This window comes from Lissotriton helveticus, chromosome 7 (assembly GCF_964261635.1).
Source record: "Lissotriton helveticus chromosome 7, aLisHel1.1, whole genome shotgun sequence".
NCBI classification, from domain to species: Eukaryota; Metazoa; Chordata; class Amphibia; order Caudata; family Salamandridae; genus Lissotriton; species Lissotriton helveticus.
Genome location: NC_136068.1, coordinates 8,768,273 through 8,789,460, shown reverse-complemented (window position 1 = coordinate 8,789,460; position 21,188 = coordinate 8,768,273). Strand labels below are relative to the sequence as shown.

Here is a 21,188-nt window from a genome sequence, read left to right as displayed (position 1 = left end):
TCTGTGGGGCTGCTGTACATGGGTCAGTGTGTCCTGCATGGGTGCCTGCTCTGTGGGGCTGCTGTACATGGGTCTGGGTGTCCTGCATGGGTGCTGCTCTCTGGGGCTGCTGTACATGGGTCTGGGTGTCCTGCATGGGTGCTGCTCTGTGGGGTTGCTGTACATGGGTCTGGGTGTCCTGCATGGGTGCCTGCTCTGTGGGGCTGCTGTACATGGGTCTGTGTGTCCTGCATGGGTGCCTGCTCTCTGGGGCTGCTGTACATGGGTCTGTGTGTCCTGCAAGGGTGCTGCTCTGTGGGGCTGCTGTACATGGGTCAGTGTGTCCTGCATGGGTGCCTGCTCTGTGGGGCTGCTGTACATGGGTCTAGGTGTTCTGTATGGGGGCTGCTCTGTGGGGCTGCTGTACACGGGTCTGGGTGTCCTGCATGGGTGCCTGCTCTGTGGGGCTGCTGTACATGGGTCTAGGTGTTCTGTATGGGGGCTGCTCTGTGGGGCTGCTGTACACGGGTCTGGGTGTCCTGCATGGGTGCCTGCTCTGTGGGGCTGCTGTACATGGGTCTGGGTGTCCTGCATGGGGGCTGCTCTCTGGGGCTGCTGTACATGGGTCTGTGTGTCCTGCAAGGGTGCCTGCTCTGTGGGGCTGCTGTACATGGGTCTGGGTGTCCTGCATGGGGGCTGCTCTGTGGGGCTGCTGTACATTGGTCTGGGTGTCCTGCATGGGTGCCTGCTCTCTGGGGCTGCTGTACATGGGTCTGGGTGTCCTGCATGGGTTCCTGCTCTGTGGGGCTGCTGTACATGGGTCTGGGTGTCCTGCATGGGTGCCTGCTCTGTGGGGCTGCTGTACATGGGTCTGGGTGTCCTGCATGGGGGCTGCTCCCTGGGGCTGCTGTACATGGGTCTGGGTGTCCTGCATGGGTGCCTGCTCTGTGGGGCTGCTGTACATGGGTCTGGGTGTCCTGCATGGGTGCCTGCTCTGTGGGGCTGCTGTACATGGGTCTGGGTGTCTTGCATGGGTGCCTGCTCTGCGGGGCTGCTGTACATGGGTCTGGGTATCCTGCATGGGGCCTGCTCTCTAGGGCTGCTGTACATGGGTCTGCTGTGTGTCCGGCATGGGTCTCTGCTCTGTGGGGCTGCTGTACATGGGTCTGGGTGTCCTGCATGGGTGCCTGCTCTGTGCTGAAGTGCTGTGTGTTCTGCCTGGGTGCCTGCTCTGTGGGGCTGCTGAACATGGGTCTGGGGGTTCTGCATGGGTGCCTGCTCTGTGGGGCTGCTGTACATGGGTCTGGGTGTCCTGCATGGGTGCTGCTCTGTGGGGCTGCTGTACATGGGTCTGGGTGTCCTGCATGGTGCCTGCTCTGTAGGGCTGCTGTACATGGGTCTGGGTGTCCTTCATGGGTGCCTGCTCTGTGGGGCTGCTGTACATGGGTCTGGGTGCCTTGCATGGGTGCCTGCTCTCTGGGGCTGCTGTACATGGGTCTGGGTGTCCTTCATGGGTGCCTGCTCTCTGGGGCTGCTGTACATGGGTCTGTGTGTCCTGCATGGGTGCTGCTCTGTGGGGCTGCTGTACAAGGGTCTGGGTGTCTTGCATGGGTGCTGCTCTGTGGGGCTGCTGTACATGGGTCTGGGTGTCCTGCATGGGTGCCTGCTCTGTGGGGCTGCTGTACATGGGTCTGGGTGTCCTGCATGGGTGCCTGCTCTCTGGGGCTGCTGTACATGGGTCGGGGTGTCCTGCATGGGTGGTGCTCTGTGGGGCTGCTGTACATGGGTCTGGGTGTCCTGCATGGGTGCCTGCTCTCTGGGGCTGCTGTACATGGGTCTGGGTGTCCTGCATGGGTGCCTGCTCTGTGGGGCTGCTGTACATGGGTCTGGGTGTCCTGCATGGGTGGTGCTCTCTGGGGCTGCTGTACATGGGTCTGGGTGTCCTGCAAGGGTGCCTGCTCTGTGGGGCTGCTGTACATGGGTCTGGGTGTCCTGCATGGGTGCCTGCTCTGTGGGGCTGCTGTACATGGCTCTGTGTTCTGCATGGGGTCTGCTCTCTGGGGCTGCTGTACATGGGTCTGGGTGTCCTGCATGGGTGCCTGCTCTGTGGGGCTGCTGTACATGGGTCTGGGTGTCCTGCATTGGTGCTGCTCTGTGGGGCTGCTGTACATGGGTCTGTGTGTCCTGCATGGGTGCCTGCTCTGTGGGGCTGATGTACAAGGGTCTGGGTGTCTTGCATGGGTGCTGCTCTGTGGGGCTGCTGTACATGGGTCTGGGTGTCCTGCATTGGTGCTGCTCTGTGGGGCTGCTGTACATGGGTCTGGGTGTCCTGCATGGGTGCCTGCTCTGTGGGGCTGTTGTACATGGGTCTGGGTGTCCTGCATGGGTGCCTGATCTGTGGGGCTGCTGTACATGGGTCTGGGTGTCCTGCATGGGTGCCTGCTCTGTGGGGCTGCTGTACATGGGTCTGGTTGTCCTGCATGGGTGCCTGCTCTGTGGGGCTGCTGTACATGGGTCTGGGTGTCCTGCATGGGTGCCTGCTCTGTGAGGCTGCTGTACATGGGTCTGGGTGTCCTGCATGGGTGCCTGCTCTGTGGGGCTGCTGTACATGGGTCTGGGTGTCCTGCATGGGTGCCTGCTCTGTGGGACTGCTGTACATGGGTCTGGGTGTCCTGCATGGGTGCCTGCTCTGTGGGGCTGCTGTACATGGGTCTGGGTGTCCTGCATGGGTGCCTGCTCTGTGGGGCTGCTGTACATGGGTCTGGGTGTCCTGCACGGGTGCCTGCTCTGTGGGACTGCAGTACATGGGTCTGGGTGTCGTGCAAGGGTGCCTGCTCTGTGGGGCTGCTGTACATGGGTCTGGGTGTCCTGCATGGGTGCCTGTTCCCTGGGGCTGCTGTACATGGGTCTTGGTGTCCTGCATGGGTGCCTCCACTGTGAGGCTGCTGTACATGGGTCGGGGTGTCCTGCATGGGGGCTGCTCTCTGGGGCTGCTGTACATGGGTCTGGGTGTCCTGCATGGGTGCCTGCTCCCTGGGGCTGCTGTACATGGGTCTGGGTGTCCTGCATGGGTGCTGCTCTCTGGGGCTGCTGTACATGGGTCTGGATGTCCTGCATGGGTGCCTGCTCTGTGGGGCTGCTGTACAAGGGTTTGGGTGTCTTGCATGGGTGCCTGCTCTGTGGGGCCGCTGTACATGGGTCTGGGTGTCCTGCATGGGTGCCTGCTCTCTGGGGCTGCTGTACATGGGTCTGGGTGTCCTGCATGGGTGCTGCTCTGTGGGGCTGCTGTACATGGGTCTGGGTGTCCTGCATTGGTGCTGCTCTGTGGGGCTGCTTTACATGGGTCTGGGTGTTCTGCATGGGTGCCTGCTCTCTGGGGCTGCTGTACATGGGTCTGGGTGTCCTGCATGGGTGGCGGCTCTGTGGGGCTGCTGTACATGGGTCTGGGTGTCCTGCATGGGTGCCTGCTCTGTGGGGCTGCTGTACATGGGTCTGGGTGTCCTGCATGGGGGCTGCTCTGTGGGGCTGCTGTACATGTGTCTGGGTGTCCTGCATGGGTGGTGCTCTGTGGGGCTGCTGTACATGGGCCTGTGTGTTCTGCATGGGTGCTGCTCTGTGGGTCTGCTGTACATGGGTCTGGGTGTCCTCCATGGGTGCCTGCTCTGTGGGGCTGCTGTACATGGGTCTGGGTGTCCTCCATGGGTGCCTGCTCTCTGGGGCTGCTGTACATGGGTCTGGGTGTTCTGCATGGGTGCCTGCTCTGTGGGGCTGCTATACATGGGTCAGGGTGTCCTGCATGGGTGCCTGCTCTGTGAGGCTGCTGTACATGGGTCTGGGTGTCCTGCATGTGTGCCTGCTCTGTGGGGCTGCTGTACATGGTTCTGGGTGTCCTGCATGGGTGCCTGCTCTGTGGGGCTGCTGTACATGGGGCTGGGTGTCCTGAATGGGTGCCTGCTCTGTGGGGCTGCTGTACATGGGTCTGGGTGTCCTGCATGGGTGCCTGCTCTGTGAGGCTGCTGTACATGGGTCTGGGTGTCCGGCATGGGTGCCTGCTCTGTGAGGCTGCTGTACATGGGTCTGGGTGTTCTGCATGGGTGCCTGCTCTGTGGGACTGCTGTACATGGGTCTGGGTGTCCTGCATGGGTGCCTGCTCTGTGGGGCTGCTGTACATGGGTCTGGGTGTTCTGCATGGGTGCCTGCTCTGTGGGGCTGCTGTACATGGGTCTGGGTGTCCTGCATGGGGGCTGTTCTCTGGGACTGCTGTACATGGGTCTGGGTGTCCTGCATGGGGGCTGTTCTCTGGGACTGCTGTACATGGGTCTGGGTGTCCTGCATGGGTGCTGCTCTGTGGGGCTGCTGTACATGGGTCTGTGTGTTCTGCATGGGTGGCTGCTCTGTGGGGATGTTGTACATGGGTCTGGGTGTCCTGCATGGGTGCCTGCTCTGTGGGGCTGCTGTACATGTGTCTGGGTGTCCTGCATGGGTGCCTGCTCTCTGGGGCTGCTGTACATGGGTCTGGGTGTCCTGCATGGGTGCCTGCTCTCTGGGGCTGCTGTACATGGGTCTGGGTGTCCTGCATGGGTGCCTGCTCTCTGGGGCTGCTGTACATGGGTCTGGGTGTCCTGCATGGGTGCCTGCTCTGTGGGGATGTTGTACATGGGTCTGGGTGTCCTGCATGGGTGCCTGCTCTCTGGGGCTGCTGTACATGGGTCTGGGTGTCCTGCATGGGTGCCTGCTCTCTGGGGCTGCTGTACATGGGTCTGGGTGTTCTGCATGGGGGCCTGCTCTGTGGGGCTGCTGTACATGGGTCTTGGCGTTCTGCATGGGTGCCTGCTCTCTGGGGCTGCTGTACATGGGTCTGGGTGTCCTGCATGGGTGCCTGCTCTCTGGGGCTGCTGTACATGGGTATGGGTGTTCTGCATGGGTGCCTGCTCTCTGGGGCTGCTGTACATGGGTCTTGGCGTTCTGCATGGGTGCCTGCTCTCTGGGGCTGCTGTACATGGGTCTGGGTGTCCTGCATGGGTGGTGCTCTCTGGGGCTGCTGTACATTGGTCTGTGTGTCCTGCATGGGTGCCTGCTCTCTGGGGCTGCTGTACATGGGTCTGGGTGTCCTGCATGGGTGCCTGCTCTCTGGGGCTGCTGTACATGGGTCTGTGTGTCCTGCATGGGTGCCTGCTCTGTGAGGCTGCTGTACATGGGTCTGGGTGTTCTGCATGGGTGCCTGCTCTGTGGGGCTGCTGTACATGGGTCTGTGTGTCCTGCATGGGTGCCTGCTCTGTGGGGCTGCTGTACATGGGTCGGGGTGTCCTGCATGGGGGCTGCTCTACACGGGTCTGGGTGTCCTGCATGGGTGCCTGCTCTCTGGGCTGCTGTACATGGCTCTGGGAGTCCTGCATGGGTGCCTGCTCTGTGGGGCTGCTGTACATGGGTCTGGGTGTCCTGCATGGGTGCTGCTCTGTGGGGCTGCTGCACATGGGTCTGGGTGTCCTGCATGGGTGCCTGCTCTCTGGGGCTGCTGTACATGGGTATGGGTGTTCTGCATGGGGCCCTGCTCTGTGGGGCTGCTGTACATGGGTCTGTGTGTCCTGCATGGGTGCCTGCTCTCTGGGGCTGCTGTACATGGGTCTGGGTGTCCTGCATGGGTGCTGCTCTCTGGAGCTGCTGTACATGGGTCTGGGTGTCCTGCATGGGTGCCTGCTCTCTGGGGCTGCTGTACATGGCTATGTGTGTTCTGCATGGGGGCCTGCTCTGTGGGGCTGCTGTACATGGGTCTGGGTGTCCTGCATGGGTGGCTGCTCTGTGGGGCTGCTGTACAGGGGTCTATGTGTCCTGCATGGGTGCCTGCTCTGTGGGGCTGCTGTACATGGGTCTGGGTGTCCTGCATGGGTGACTGCTCTGTGGGGCTGCTGTACATGGGTCTGGGTGTCCTGCATGGGTGCCGGCTCTGTGGGGCTGCTGTACATGGGTCTGGGTGTCCTGCATGGTGCCTGCTCTCTGGGGCTGCTGTACATGGGTCTGGGTGTCCTGCATGGGTGCTGCTCTCTGGGGCTGCTGTACATGGGTCTGGGTGTCCTGCATGGGTGCCTGCTCTGTGGGGCTGCTGTACATGGGTCTGGGTGTCCTGCATTGGTGCTGCTCTGTGGGGCTGCTGTACATGGGTCTGGGTGTCCTGCATGGGTGCCTGCTCTGTGAGGCTGCTGTACATGGGTCTGGGTGTCCTGCATGGGTGCCTGCTCTGTGGGGCTGCTGTACATGGGTCTGGGTGTCCTGCATTGGTGCTGCTCTGTGGGGCTGCTGTACATGGGTCTGGGTGTCCTGCATGGGTGCCTGCTCTGTGGGGCTGCTGTACATGGGTCTGAGTGTCCTGCATGTGTGCCTGTTCCCTGGGGCTGCTGTACATGGGTCTTGGTGTCCTGCATGGGTGCCTGCTCTGTGGGACTGCTGTACATGGGTCTGGGTGTCCTGCATTGGTGCTGCTCTGTGGGGCTGCTGTACATGGGTCTGGGTGTCCTGCATGGGTGCCTGTTCCCTGGGGCTGCTGTACATGGGTCTTGGTGTCCTGCATGGGTGCCTGCTCTGTGGGACTGCTGTACATGGGTCTGAGTGTCCTGCATGTGTGCCTGTTCCCTGGGGCTGCTGTACATGGGTCTTGGTGTCCTGCATGGGTGCCTGCTCTGTGGGACTGCTGTACATGGGTCTGGGTGTCCTGCATGTGTGCCTGCTCTGTGGGGCTGCTGTACATGGGTCTGGGTGTCCTGCATGGGTGCCTGCTCTGTGGGGCTGCTGTACATGGGTCTGGGTGTCCTGCATGGGTGGTGCTCTCTGGGGCTGCTGTACATGGGTCTGGGTGTCCTGCATGGGTGCTGCTCTGTGGAGCTGCTGTACATGGGTCTGGGTGTCCTGCATGGGGGCTGCTCTGTGGGGCTGCTGTACTTGGGTCTGGGTGTCCTGCATGGGGGCTGCTCTCTGGGGCTGCTGTACATGGGTCTGGGTGTCCTGCATGGGGCCTGCTCTCTGGGGCTGCTGTACTTGGGTCTGGGTGTCCTGCATGGGGCCTGCTCTCTGGGGCTGCTGTACATGGGTCTGGGTGACCTGCATGGGTGGTGCTCTCTGGGGCTGCTGTACTTGGGTCTGGGTGTCCTGCATGGGGGCTGCTCTGTGGGGCTGCTGTACATGGGTCTGGGTGTCCTGCATGGGTGCCTGCTCTCTGGGGCTGCTGTACATGGCTCTGGGTGTCCTGCATGGGGCCTGCTCTGTGGGGCTGCTGTACATGGGTCTGGGTGTCCTGCATGGGTGCTGCTCTGTGGGGCTGCTGTACATGAGTCTGGGTGTTCTGCATGGGTGCCTGCTCTGTGGGGCTGCAGTACATGGGTCTGGGTGTCCTGCATGGGTGCTGCTCTGTGGGGCTGCTGTACATGGGTCTGGGTGTCCTGCATGGGTGCTGCTCTGTGGGGCTGCTGTACATGAGTCTGGGTGTCCTGCATGGGGCTGCTCTGTGGGGCTGCTGTACATGGGTCTGGGCGTCCTGCATGGGTGGTGCTCTGTGGGGCTGCTGTACATGGGTCTGGGTGTCCTGCATGGGGCTGCTCTGTGGGGCTGCTGTACATGGGTCTGTGTGTCCTGCATGGGTGCCTGCTCTGTGGGGCTGCTGTACATGGGTCTGGGTGTCCTGCATGGGTGCTGCTCTGTGGGGCTGCTGTACATGGGCCTGTGTGTCCTGCATGGGTGCCTCCACTGTGAGGCTGCAGTACATGGGTCTGGGTGTCCTGCATGGGTGCCTGCTCTGTGGGGCTGCTGTACATGGGTCTGTGTGTCCTGCATGGGTGCCTCCACTGTGAGGCTGCAGTACATGGGTCTGGGTGTCCTGCATGGGTGCTGCTCTGTGGGGCTGCTGTACATGTGTCCGGGTGTCCTGCATGGGTACCTGCTCTGTGGGGCTGCTGTACATGGGCCTGTGTGTCCTGCATGGGTGCCTGCTCTCTGGGTCTGCTGTACATGGGTCTGGGTGTCCTGCATGGGTGCTGCTCTGTGGGGCTGCTGTACATGGGCCTGTGTGTTCTGCATGGGTGCCTGCTCTCTGGGTCTGCTGTACATGGGTCTGGGTGTCCTGCATGGGTGCCTGCTCTGTGGGGCTGATGTACATGGGTCTGGGTGTCCTGCATGGGTGCCTGCTCTCTGGGGCTGCTGTACATGGGTCTGTGTGTCCTGCGTGGGTGCTGCTCTGTGGGGCTGCTGTACATGGGTCTGGGTGTCCTGCATGGGTGCCTGCTCTGTGGGGCTGCTGTACATGGGTCTGGGTGTCCTGCATGGGTGCCTGCTCTCTGGGGCTGCTGTACATGGGTCTGGGTGTCCTGCATGGGTGCCTGCTCTGTGGGGCTGCTGTACATGGCTCTGTGTGCTGCATGGGTGCTGCTCTGTGGGGCTGCTGTACATGGGTCTGGGTGTTCTGCATGGGTGCCGGCTCTGTGGGGCTGCTGTACATGGGTCTGGGTGTTCTGCATGGGGGCTGCTCTCTGGGGCTGCTCTACATGGGTCTGGGTGTGCTGCATGGGTGCCTGCTCTCTGGGGCTGCTGTACATGGGTCTGGGTGTCCTGCATGGGTGCCGGCTCTGTGGGGCTGCTGTACATGGGTCTGGGTGTTCTGCATGGGGCTGCTCTGTGGGGCTGCTGTACATGGGTCTGGGTGTCCTGCATGGTGCCTGCTCTCTGGGGCTGCTCTACATGGGTCTGGGTGTGCTGCATGGGTGCCTGCTCTCTGGGGCTGCTGTACATGGGTCTGGGTGTGCTGCATGGGTGCCTGCTCTTTGGGGCTGCTGTACATGGGTCTTGGTGTCCTGCATGGGTGCCTGCTCTGTGGGGCTGCTGTACATGGGTCTGGGTGTCCTCCATGGGTGCCTGCTCTGTGGGGCTGCTGTACATGGGTCTGGGTGTCCTGCATGGGGCCTGCTCTGTGGGGCTGCTGTACATGTGTCTTGGTGTCCTGCATGGGTGCCTGCTCTCCGGGGCTGCTGTACATGGGTCTGGGTGTCCTGCATGGGTGACTGCTCTGTGGGGCTGCTGTACATGGCTCTGGGTGTCCTGCATTGGTGCCTGCTCTCTGGGGCTGCTGTACATGGCTCTGGGTGTTCTGCATGGGTGCCTGCTCTGTGGGGCTGCTGTACATGGGTCTGGGTGTCCTGCATGGGTGCCTGCTCTCTGGGGCTGCTGTACATGGGTCTGGGTGTCCTGCATAGGTGCTGCTCTGTGGGGCTGCTGTACATGGGTCTGGGTGTTCTGCATGGGTGCCTGCTCTGTGGGGCTGCTGTACATGGGTCTGGGTGTCCTGCATGGGTGCCTGCTCTGTGGGGCTGCAGTACATGGGTCTGGGTGTCCTGCATGTGTGCCTGCTCTGTGGGGCTGCTGTACATGTGTCTTGGTGTCCTGCATGGGTGCCTGCTCTGTGGGGCTGCTGTACATGGGTCTGGGTGTCCTGCATGGGTGCCTGCTCTGTGGGGCTGATGTACATGGGTCTGGGTGTCCTGCATGGGTGCTGCTCTCTGGGGCTGCTGTACATGGGTCTGTGTGTCCTGCGTGGGTGCTGCTCTGTGGGGCTGCTGTACATGGGTCTGGGTGTCCTGCATGGGTGCCTGCTCTGTGGGGCTGCTGTACATGGGTCTGGGTGTCCTGCATGGGTGCCTGCTCTGTGGGGCTGCTGTACATGGGTCTGGGTGTCCTGCATGGGTGCCGGCTCTGTGGGGCTGCTGTACATGGGTCTGGGTGTCCTGCATGGGGGCTGCTCTCTGGGGCTGCTGTACATGGGTCTGGGGGTTCTACTTGTCTGGGGCTTGAAGATGTCTCTGCCCACCTTGCAGCTGATGCTTCTAAAGGGTCCACAATGCATTAAACCTTGTAGGAAGATATGAGGGCAGGGATTACTAAGTTTATTTATTTTATTTCATTTATTTATTGAACTTATAGAGCGCACTATCACCTTACAGGCATCCTGGTGCTAAGGCTCCAATGAGGTGGCAAAGAGGCGGTAGTTAGGAAACTAAAGGCTAAACCTTAGGAAACAGCCAGGTTAAAGAGGGGGCAACACATGTATTTGTCACTTTGGGCAGCATCATTCCATGTACAATGTACATTTTTTAATGTAGAGGAGGTTTGGAATTATAATATGCATTTCACAAAATGTGCTGTTTATTATGCAGACCACACCAGTGGATGACTTTCAGGGGGCGGCTCACAATTTCATAAAAACAGCTAATGTACTTTGGGAGAATTATCAACCTTGCCATTTAGTCTTACTCATGGCTCTTTGTTGGATTTGTCCTCGAGCAGACAGGCTCGAAGGGCGCCACCTGCTGGGGCTGCTGTGCTTGAGGGTTAATGATGGAGGTGAGGGGAGGAGGCGGAGCCTAGACAAGCACGTGTCCCAGTGTTCTCCAATAGGAGAGCGGCAGCACACAGGTATCATTCAAAGACATGCCTCAAGGAAGGTCAAAAATACTTGGCCAATAAAATCCCTGTAGTAGTAATCGCATGCGCAACCCAAACCAAAGGAGGGGTGTAATGCGTCCCACCGTACATAGCACACCCTAAATAGCAAAGCACTATTTGGGGCCAAACGGGGGAGGGGGGGGGAGGAAAACAGCACCGACCCAAAACTCAAAATTAGGTGTGATAAAGGCCGCTTTATTGGAAGCAGGTGCACCTTAAACAACGAAAACCCTTGGCCTGCGCCGTACAAAACTATACCTCTCTAAATATGCAATTTCTTGACAATCCCCCCACCTCCTCCCCTAACTGGTTCCCCCAATCCAAATACAGTAAACAATTAGCAGAAACGTCAATTTGCCTCTCCACCTGGCTAAATCCTTTATTATGCTTGACCTACCCCCCGATAATCCAACAACAGATCTCCTACACTTCCCCCATATAGTAGGAAGAACCGCCCCAAAGGCAGAACATCACCCCACACCTGCTCCAGCGACACAACCACACCCACAACCATCGAGCAAAAAACCAGATGCACCGGCCCCCAAGAAAACTCCTTCCAAAACCACCGCACACCACAAAACCCCTCCTACACCCTGAAGAAAAGCAATCACCCCTCTCCCCGCCCCCCCAGACCCCACACTTGAAACCCACCCATCAACTGATCGAAAACACAGGGAGGGAGGGTGGGAAAATAATTACCTCCGCCATAACCCCCGCCCGGCTGCTGTGTCACCAGCCACCAAATGGTGACCTATAACACAAAATGTCCGGTTTTAAAGGGGGCCAGCCCAAAAGCAGCCCAAAACTAGCCCAACCCCAGCCCAAGGCTACTAACTAGCCCAATACCAGCCCAAGTACGGTGCTGGCTCTATCCCTCCCCTCCCCCGGCCCCAAACCCCCCCCCCCCCCCCCCCGGGGGTGGCAGGCCTCCCGCTGGTCGGCCGCCCCCCCCAAAGCCCTATTGTTGCTGGTGCCAAACCCAGAAATCTGAGTTTTCATGTTTACTTTACCTTGATTTTGACCCTGATATATTGGCATTGCCCTTAAAATCTGGCCGCCTAGTAAACTTTAACCACTCCTAAAGAGGTTTTCATCAACTTGCTTTAAATGTGTCACTAGGACCACCGGAAACAGCTATTTTAAGACATTCGAAAGAAATTTAAATTGTGAATGTGTCTGTGTGTTTTTGATGGGAGCAATCCTATTTGTTTGTTGTGTGTTGTTATCAGTCAATGGTGACTTCTACTTAATGAATGAACTGGTTGCACCTGCTGCCAGATGACTCGTCTTTTTTCCTTTTAAATGTAACTTTACATTCCAGGCAAACTATACTGTTTACTAATTTGCATATTCACTTGCCTGCCATTTAATGTATGTATGTGTCCTCTCCAGCACTTCAGCCATCTCTGAAGGTTCCTCAAAACAGTCCTTGTAGCCCCTCCTCTCTGGTCTCCATGGGAACCGAGGGTGCAGCCCCGAGATACCTCCTCTGCAGCAAACCCCCTGAGCTATCCTCTGGCTTTTATTGTAAACTCTTAGCTGCCTCAGACATGTGTTTAGTGCCTGTAAGTAAGAGCCTGGCAGCTTGCATCGTGGTTGTATCTGTCTGGCTCGTGGGAGCAGTCGTACTTACATTTTAATATATTTGTTAAAGGCAGCCTCTTCTGTGTTTTGAGTACAAAGCCCTGAAGCAATTGTTGTATTTCTGATCATAAAATCACCAATCGGTGTTGTATTTACTCAGCAAAGGGCTAAATGAGGAATAGAGAAGGAATGGCTCCAGAGAGTATTTTGAAACTAGATTTGGAATACTACCATCAATTTTCTTTCCCACATTGTTAAAAAAACAAAAACAACACTTGAGAATGTGCCACAAATTCAAAAGTATGAGGGGGTTTAAATAACAATGTACTTTCAAAATCCCCACCCTGACCTCACCTCTCCAGCCACGCCCCCTCTCACTTATGAGGGTGAGGGACATTGAAGACGAAAACTGAAACATGTAAAGAAACATATAAATGAAGAAACTAAAGAGCTTTACATTTACTTTAAAAAGAATCCCCTCCAGCAGAGATGGGACTGTTTATTTTGTGGGGGGGTCTCTATACCTCTCGCTTCCACAGATATTACTGAGTCCTGGGGCTGCGCTGAGGAATGTTATGATTTGTTATTTATTCAAATACAGGTCCATTCAGAGCCCCCTCTCTCACCCCCTCCCCCTGAGCCCAGGAAGGACACTCACCCAGGGAGCAGCTGACTGCCACCAGCACTAGAGCCAGAGCGACCTTCATGGCGAGGGGTGGCTGGCACCGAGGTGTGATCCTGGGCACACAAGGTTCAGTCTCAGGGTGGGGCTGTCAGCCCACAGCTCCTATGTTTATACCGGAGGCGAGCAGCCAGCCTCCTCCCAGCAGGTCTCATGTCAGGTCACGTGACACGTGTACCAGAGAGATTCTTGGCACTGGGACCAATCAATATTGACTCAACCGGTGCCAGCTTCTCTGCACTATAAGGAGAAACCAAACAGAATGCCCTTTCTGATACACCAGGCCCGACTAGGGTCCTTCCATTAAATTCGCAGTAATGAGCTCAATAAGACCAGAGGCAAATCAAACTTTCCAACACCAGATCATTATAAAACAAGATTCATTTTTTATTTCATTTCTTTTGTATGAATATATATTTTTTTACAGAAAGTAATAACATAGGTGACAAAACATGCATATGGCGATACCAAGGTGGTCGTATCATTCAATCAACATCCCATTCATCCCTTCACACATTCATTAAGACTTAAAAATCTCCACTCGCTCTTCAATCATCCAATACTTCAGCAAAATCCAGACATACTCACACACCCTTCAAGCATCAAATACATATCAAACTACAGTTGCCAGATGTTAAACGATGAATGCGGTCCTGAGAACGTCTCCCAAGAGCACATAGGAGACTAGATGATCACGTGTCAGGACAGACTTGAGGTGTCAACGCGCGTTTCGGTGCTCGGCCCAATCTAGGGCCAGACCTTCATCAGGGCACACAGGAGAAAGGAAAAAAGGGGCGAGAACATGCCGCTCTCCTGTTCTGCGCCGTGCTGCCCTGGCCTGTTGCGGCAAGTGCCTTTTTTCCGGAGGGTAAAAGCACCACCATTTTTAACCCTCAGTAACCTCTGAACACAAGAGGTCAGAGCTCCACAAGCTGTTGCAGTCCTGCCTAAATGTAAATGTTAAGGTATTAGTAGAGCGCACTGCCACCAAGCGGTTTCCTGGCGCTATTACTCATACCGCTGTGGAACCCTTCCTGGCTTTCCCTGTGAGGTGTCCACTCCTGGGCACCCCCAACGTGAAGCCAGGCATCCTAGTGCTCTTGGGGCCGGTGTGGAGGCTAAGCAAGCTATTGCCCAGAGTTGCAGCGTGGGGCCCATGATTAGAGTAGGCACCGAGGCGAGAATTGTCAGGTCCGAGGAAATTGAGCCCAAGACACGCCAAGGTGGGAATTGAACCCTAGTCCGGGCCAGACCTCTGCGTCAGGGTCTGCCGCTCTAACCATTGAGCCAGACTCCTCCATCCTCTACCTACTTCCAGTCACTCTTAAGGAAGTGTGCAGAAGTGAACGCACAGCGTACTCAGAAACAGAAACTCGAACGAAGACAGGTCAGACCTAGTTGCTGGTCTTCAGCCACATTTTTTAACTCTTTTAACGCGTTGCTCACCTGTTCTAGGCTGCGCTGCCCTGGTCCGTCGCGCAAGTGCTGTTTGTGCGGAGGGTTAAAGCACTACCATTTTTAGCCCTCAGTAACCTCTGAGCACAAGAGGTCAGCTCTCCACATGCTGTTGCAGTCCCCCCCACTTCCAGTCACTCTTAAGGAAGTGCACAGAGCGGAAGGGTGCAGCGTCATGCCGATGGTGCACCAAAGGCAAGCCCGTCTGCACCCGTCCGCACATGACCGCCACCGGCCACTCTGCCAGTTTTGCCACCTCTTAGCCCCTCTATGGCTATAATAAGGTACTTGTTGTATTCTCTTATTTTGCATTTTCCCTTTAAATAGAACATTCTATCTTTGCTGATGTCATGATGCAACTTAATGCTCTTGCATTCTCTTTCTGCCAGTTGCTCCTGAGTCTTCAATGGGAACACCAGCTTTTACTCTGTACTTCTATTAAAATACCTTAACTACTCTTATGGCTTCCATGACATTTATCTTCGATTACATCAGATGGCGGCGATTGGCTTATGGAGCAAGTGTAGTGCAGAGTGAGTTTTGTAGAGAAAACTCGACTGGTGGGAAAAGAACCAAGAAAAACGCGTGGAAAAGGAAGTACCTTCCTATCTAAGGATAAGGATTTAGAGGCGGATGTTCTGGAAAACGATCTTTAACTTCAACGAGGATTTTGAAGGAGATGTTCATTTCTTTAAAAGTACAAGAGCCTTTCAGCCTTCCAACAAATACCTTCTGGTGAGCATTTTTTTTTTGTTTGTATCGTGACTGGGACTTTTATTAACATTTAATGAGAATCCGAGTACAAAGTCAGTGTAAAATTCGCGATAAAAAGAGAATACTTAATTTCCAAGTTTCATTCACCAACTCGATGAGAGTCAACGTAATATTTTTAAAAGTAAACATACCTACGAGCTGCTGTCTCAGCGTCTAGTAGCGCTCCTTGTCTTGCTATAAAAGGCACTTTCCTCTCTTTGTGCTGCATCGGAACTGCATCCTCTCTAAGTACTATCTTATGTACATACCCTTTCAATTCACCAATACGTTCAGCAAACAAGTCTGGCATGCCTTCAACTATCATTTCAGCAGTCATCTCAGCTACAACCATTACCTGCTGTGTCGCTCTAGGATCAATGACAATGTGAAGGTCATATAGGTGACCCCAACCCAAAATTGCTGGTCCAGAACTAGCAACGTACACTTTCCCATTAACAGATCATCCCTGAAACCTAATCTCAGCTTCCATGTACCCCAAAAAATCAAAACATTCCCCCTTGGTATCCAGAAGGATTGATGTCTTTAGGTAACAAAACAGTTCCCACCCAATTCTGCTTGAATAAGGATTCTGGAACTATTGTCCAAAACGAACCTGGGTTAACCATTAGTTCAACAACTTTATTATTGATGTTGAAGTTAGCTTAAGCCTATTTTTCCTCCCAGGATCCATTCGTTGTGCATTCATCTCATCTAAACATAATATTTTATCCGCACCTCCCACATTGTCTTGCACACTCATCTCAGGCATTACTTCAACAATCGCTACCTTGTCATTATTTGACATTTTACACATCCTCGAGAAGTGACCCCTCTTTCCACACTTCCTACATTCTTTATCGATAGCAAAGCAACGCTTATAATCTGCACCATGATAGGTGCTGCCACACCTGCTACACATCCTCACTTGATATCTCCCTTTCTCCCCACAGTTGTATCCTCCGTAACTTCATTTCTCAATTTTGTCGTTTGCTTCAAACCCCTTTTTGTTCATTACAGCAACTTCAGTTTTAGCAACAGACGAGACTGACCCACCCCCACTCTCTCTCGAAGTCTCTTTCTTCTCCATTTCTTTCATACACGCAGTAGATTCCTCAACAACCGTAGCTATGTCTATCGCAGCTTGCAGAGTGGGATTTATTGCCGCCCAAAGTTTTTCCTGCATTTTCTGGTTTTTACATTGAACGATCAATTGATCTCTTATCATCTCGTCCCTCATCTCTCCAAAATTGCACTTTAAGGAAAGTTCTCGTAATCTAGTCACAAATTAGTCAACAGACTCCTCAGCTCTCTGCGGTTGAGTATAAAACTTATGTCTCGCCATGACAATATTCACCTCTTTTGAATATTGTTTCTTCATTCTTGCCTTAGCCTCTGTATAAACATTGTTAATAGCTCTACCATCTTGGCTCAAACCCAGCGGTAAATATTTGAAAGCATGCTGACCTTCTTTTCCAAGGACACTTAAAAGTAATGCTTTCTTTCTTGTAGCGCTAAAGTCTTTACCATCAAGGGCTTCTATGTAGTTTTCGAAAATATCAATCCATTCATCCCACTCTATGGGTGGTTCTCCACTTTGTTGTAGAAACATAGGAGGTGTAATTACACATGGATTCTCCATAGTATTTCTGATAGATATTCCAGACAAGAGCACTTTCAAGTATTTCCAATAAAGTTCTCAAACTTTCACTATAAATATATTCCACAGTGAGCTTCCAAAATGTGTTTCATTCACTTCGAAAGTAGTTTATTCAGAGAAACACAACACACTAGAGCACCTTCAAGTACTTCTAGTAAAGTTCTCCAACTGTCACAAAAAATGTATTCAACAGTAAGCTTCCACCAAAGTTTAAAATGTATTTCATCAGGAGCTTGGCGAGCATCCGTGATGGCCGCGTGAGCACAGCGCTCTCCGGACCCCCGCCACCCCCGGCATGATATCCTGAACTTATCCTGAATCATTACAAGGACTCATGAAGAGGAACCTGGGCTGATCTTAATATTGTTTTTGGATTTCGAATTGGACCAGGGGCACCGAAGCTACGTCGACTCGAACTTTCCGGGCCCGCCCTGGTGGTGCGCCCGGGTCTTGGTGAGGCTCTGCTGCCGTGTCTGAGTTGAACAACAGCGGCAGGGAGACTCGACTTATGGGTCCCCCTCTTAACTTTCGGTTTCGATTCTGACTCAGACTACGTCTTCCAGCGGAGGTGTCTGGCCGGTGCTGAGTCCAGCGGCACGAGGTCGCAGTTGCACCTTTTGCCTGCTTCGTATCCTTCCGGGCCGGTTCACACCTCGAGGTGCCCTCGCTGCTGACTTTTGGCTCCGGCGCCCTGTCTTCCTGCGGCCATTTTCACCAGGTCGCGTGGGTCCCTTGGGGACGTGGTCTACACTATGACTGGCAGAGGGGACCAAGAGAGGCGGAAGACCAAGATGCCCCTTCGCGGAGGCCCGGTCCAGTCTAATATCATGGACCGGTACACACAATCGAAGGGGTCCCCCGGTGCCACCTTGCCTGGCCTGAGTGCAGTGGGGCACCCTTTGGAGGCTTCGGCGGAGCCGTCCCTGCAGGACATCATGGGCGCCATCTCCGGCATGAGAGAAACCATCGGCCAACAGTATGAAGCTTTGGCCCACAAAATTGATACTGTGGCTATTGATGTGACCTTGATTCGGGCCGACTTATCTAAAACCAATGAGAAGGTGAAGTCATTGGACCTCAAGTCATCTAGCCTCACGGCCGACGTCTCGGAGATACAGACGGAGATCGGCAACCTCAGAAAGGTGAACGATTTCATGACTCAGCGCTTGGAGGATTTTGAAAACAGAGCACGGCGTTGCAACGTGCGTGTGGATGGTGTTCCGGAAATTCCTGATCCACATTCTGTTGATCTCCTGGTTGAGGACTTGATACAAAACTACCTTTCTCCATCTGGATTGAGCAAATTCTTTGCGGTGGAACGTGCCCATCGCGTTCCGGGTGGCCAGGGCAAGACGGGCGCCCCGCCGAGGCCCATTGTCGCAAAACTTTTTCATTATAGGGACCGAGACGCTATCCTGCAGGCCTCGAGGGTTAAGGGCCCGGTGGCCTTCGAAAATGCCTCGGTGAACTTTTACCCGGACTTCTCACAGCTTGTGCAGAGACAGCGAATGGGCTTCCGTGGAGTCAAGAAGCGTCTTCGGGACTTGGGTCTGAGATACGCCATGCTTTTTCCTACCAGGCTACGAGTTGAGTACAATGAACGGACCCTCTTCTTTGATCGACCTGATTCGGTAAATGACTGGCTGGACTCTCTGCCGGACCGGCCTACTTTGACTGAGCCCACCGAGCACCCGGGTGGTGCCGAGGGTGGTGTAGAGAGCTGAACTTGTTGTCTGGGCCCCTGTCTCCGTATCATGTAATTTCTTTCTGGGTTCTGTACTTGAGCGCCTCTATTTTCTGTGTATTCTCTTCTTTCTTTATCTCTGTCGGGGTGGCGGGTGGGACAGGGCCTTTTCCTCCTCCGGGGTCTTTTTGTAGAACGGGGGTTTTTGGGCGACAGGCACACTGCATGTTGGGGTGGTTTTTTTGTTTACTGCAGGGGTGCAGGGTGGGGGGTGTTTTCTTGGATGTTGGGGGGTGGGTTGGTGGGGTGTTTGTGGTTTGTGTTTTGTTTTTTGAAGGCGATTCTATCTTGATAATTGAATTTTCAGTGTCATGCTCATTGGGGGATGGTTCCTGCATTGCTTTGTGGAATGGGGGGTAGCGGGTTGAGGTTTATTTCGTGGAATGTCAATGGTCTAGGGGATCGTATAAAACGGGGGGTGGTGTTGCGATGCCTGCGACGTTTGTCTCCCGATATTGTCTTTCTGCAGCAGACACATCTAGTGGGTAATACTTGTCGTGCAATGAATAGGTGGGGCTATCGTCTTGTCGCGCACTCAGGGTTTACAACGGGTTCCAGGGGGGTGGGTATCCTTGTCCGGGCTTCCCTTCCCCTTGCGATAGATGATGTAATCCTTGATGATCGGGGGCGTTATGCCGTCCTCGTGGGACGATACGAGGGCCGGACCCTTTCCCTGTTCACCGTCTATGTGCCCCCCGGCCTGCAGACCTCTACCTTCTCCGATTTGGGCCGAGTGCTGTTGGAACTCACTGATGGTGCTCTTTTCATGGCTGGTGACTTTAACTCTGTCCTCTCCGGTCTGAGTGATTGTTACCCCCCTAGGGATACTCCTTCGGCCCAATTGTGGCTGGGTGGCTTTTTGGATACTTTTGGTTTGGTGGACTGTTGGAGACTTATGCACCCCACTCAGCTTCAGTATACTTTCCATTCTGGGGCCCATGGGAGTTTATCTAGACTGGATTACTTCCTCATGCCAGCTGCACAGTCATCGGCTGTCCGGGAGATTAGACACCTCCCCCGGGGCATCTCAGACCATTCTCCACTCTGGCTTTGTTTTGATGTGGGGGTGGAGGCGGCGGGCCGGGTGGCTCCTATCAACCCTTGGTACCTGACCTCCCCTGAGACTCGTAGTCAATTGATTAAGTCCCTGGACGACTACTTTTTAGAAAACGAGGGGTCTGTCTCCTCTGCGGTGTCCCTATGGGAGGCTTTTAAGACAGTAATTCGTGGGCAGGCCCTGTCTCTCATTGCTGAAACCAAAAAGGCGAGGAATCAGGAGGTGGTGGACCTTGAGATGGAAATACTTGAAATGGAGGCTGACCTGGAATCGAGTGTTACTCGTGACAAACTCCATGCCCTGGGTCTGAAGCAATTTGCCTATAAGTCTCTGGTCACAGATGCGGCCAAAATGATGTTTAGAGAGCAACAGGGTCGTCTGTATGATGTTGGGGACAAAGCGGGTAAATTGCTTGCCTGGTTGGACAAGAAGGAGAGGGCAAATCGAGTAGTGCCTGTGATTCAGACTTTGAATGGTGTGAAAGTGACGGACCCGGTTGAAATAGTGGAATGTTTTGCGGACTATTTTCGTGCGGTTTACTCCCCAGTGTCGGAAAGGGATGCAGACGACTCTCGCCTTTTGCTGCGCGACATAGCTTTGCCCTGCCTCTCTGATCTGGAGCGGGACTCTATGGAGGGCTCGTTCTCTACGGACGAAATAGCGACTGCAATTCGCTCTCTCCGTTCCGGCAAGGCTTTGGGCCCGAACGGTTTGCCAATTGAGTTATACAAACTGCGTCCTGATAAGATTGCGCCCTATCTTCGAACAATGTTTTCGGAGTCTCGTGAGCGGGGTGCTCTCCCTTATGACCAGCGCCTGGCTACGATTGTGGTAATTCCTAAAGATGGTAAGCCCCGGGATCTTTGTTCGTCATATAGACCCATCTCCCTGTTAAATGTTGAGCCTAAGGTTCTTGCCAAGATCTTGGCTACTCGCCTCCTAACGGTCATTAGTGACTTGATTCATCCGGACCAATCCGGATTCATCCCGCACCGTAACACAGCTCTTAATTTGCGTCGCCTTCATGGAGCCATCGCGAGGGCGGGGCTTCTGACGGAGCCGGCCATTTTGGCTTCGTTGGACGCCTCGATGGCCTTCGACACGATAGAGTGGCCCTACCTTTGGGCGGCTCTTGAGAAGTTTGGTTTTGGCCCGGGGTTTATCGGATGGGTGAAGCTGCTGTATACCGACCCCCTGGCACAGGTCGTGGTTAACGGTCGAGTTTCGGTTCCCTTTTCCCTCGGTAGGGAGACCAGACAGGGGTGCCCCTTGTCTCCATTGCTTTTTGCTCTCGCGTTAGAGCCGCTAGCTGCGTGGCTTCACTGGGAGCCTTCTCTCAAGGGTATACGTTGGTCCCCAGATTTTGAGGATCGTGTCTCGCTTTACGCGGACGACATTCTTCTTTATCTTACTTCCCCGCGTAAATCTTTAAATGTCTTATTTGACGTTCTCACCTCGTTTGGCAAGAATTCTGGTTTGATTATAAACTGGGCTAAATCCTGTGTCTATGTTATTTCGGGTGATTTGCCCCCGTTGCCGAATAGATTTCCCATCCAGGTTGTTCAGTCCGGTTTCAAATATCTGGGGGTTTTTATTACACTGGATTCGTCGCTCCGGTTTGAACGTAATCTCCTTCCCCCGCTTCATAGACTTAGGCTGGACGTGGCTCGCTGGCGTAAATTACCCTTGTCACCGCTGGGCAGAGCAGCCCTTTTCAAGATGATGTCCTTGCCGCGATTCCTTTACGCACTCCAGAATTCCTATGATGATATCCCCGCTACTTATTTCCGAGAGGTCG

The 21,188-nt window shown here is 54.7% G+C and overlaps 1 protein-coding gene across 4 annotated transcripts in view; it reads right to left on the bottom strand.

Annotated features, from left to right (window-relative positions):
- LOC144766566 (uncharacterized) overlaps positions 1 to 12,792 on the bottom strand; it is an 844,102-nt gene extending 831,310 nt beyond the window's left edge. For all 4 annotated transcript variants that reach the window (XM_078650371.1, XM_078650370.1, XM_078650369.1 and 1 more), the window contains exon 1: positions 12,701 to 12,792. In XM_078650371.1, the coding sequence (XP_078506497.1) occupies positions 12,701 to 12,749 (49 nt within the window). In that variant the 5' untranslated portion in view covers positions 12,750 to 12,792. The remainder of the gene's footprint in view (positions 1 to 12,700) is intronic.
- Between the last annotated feature and the right edge of the window lie 8,396 nt (positions 12,793 to 21,188).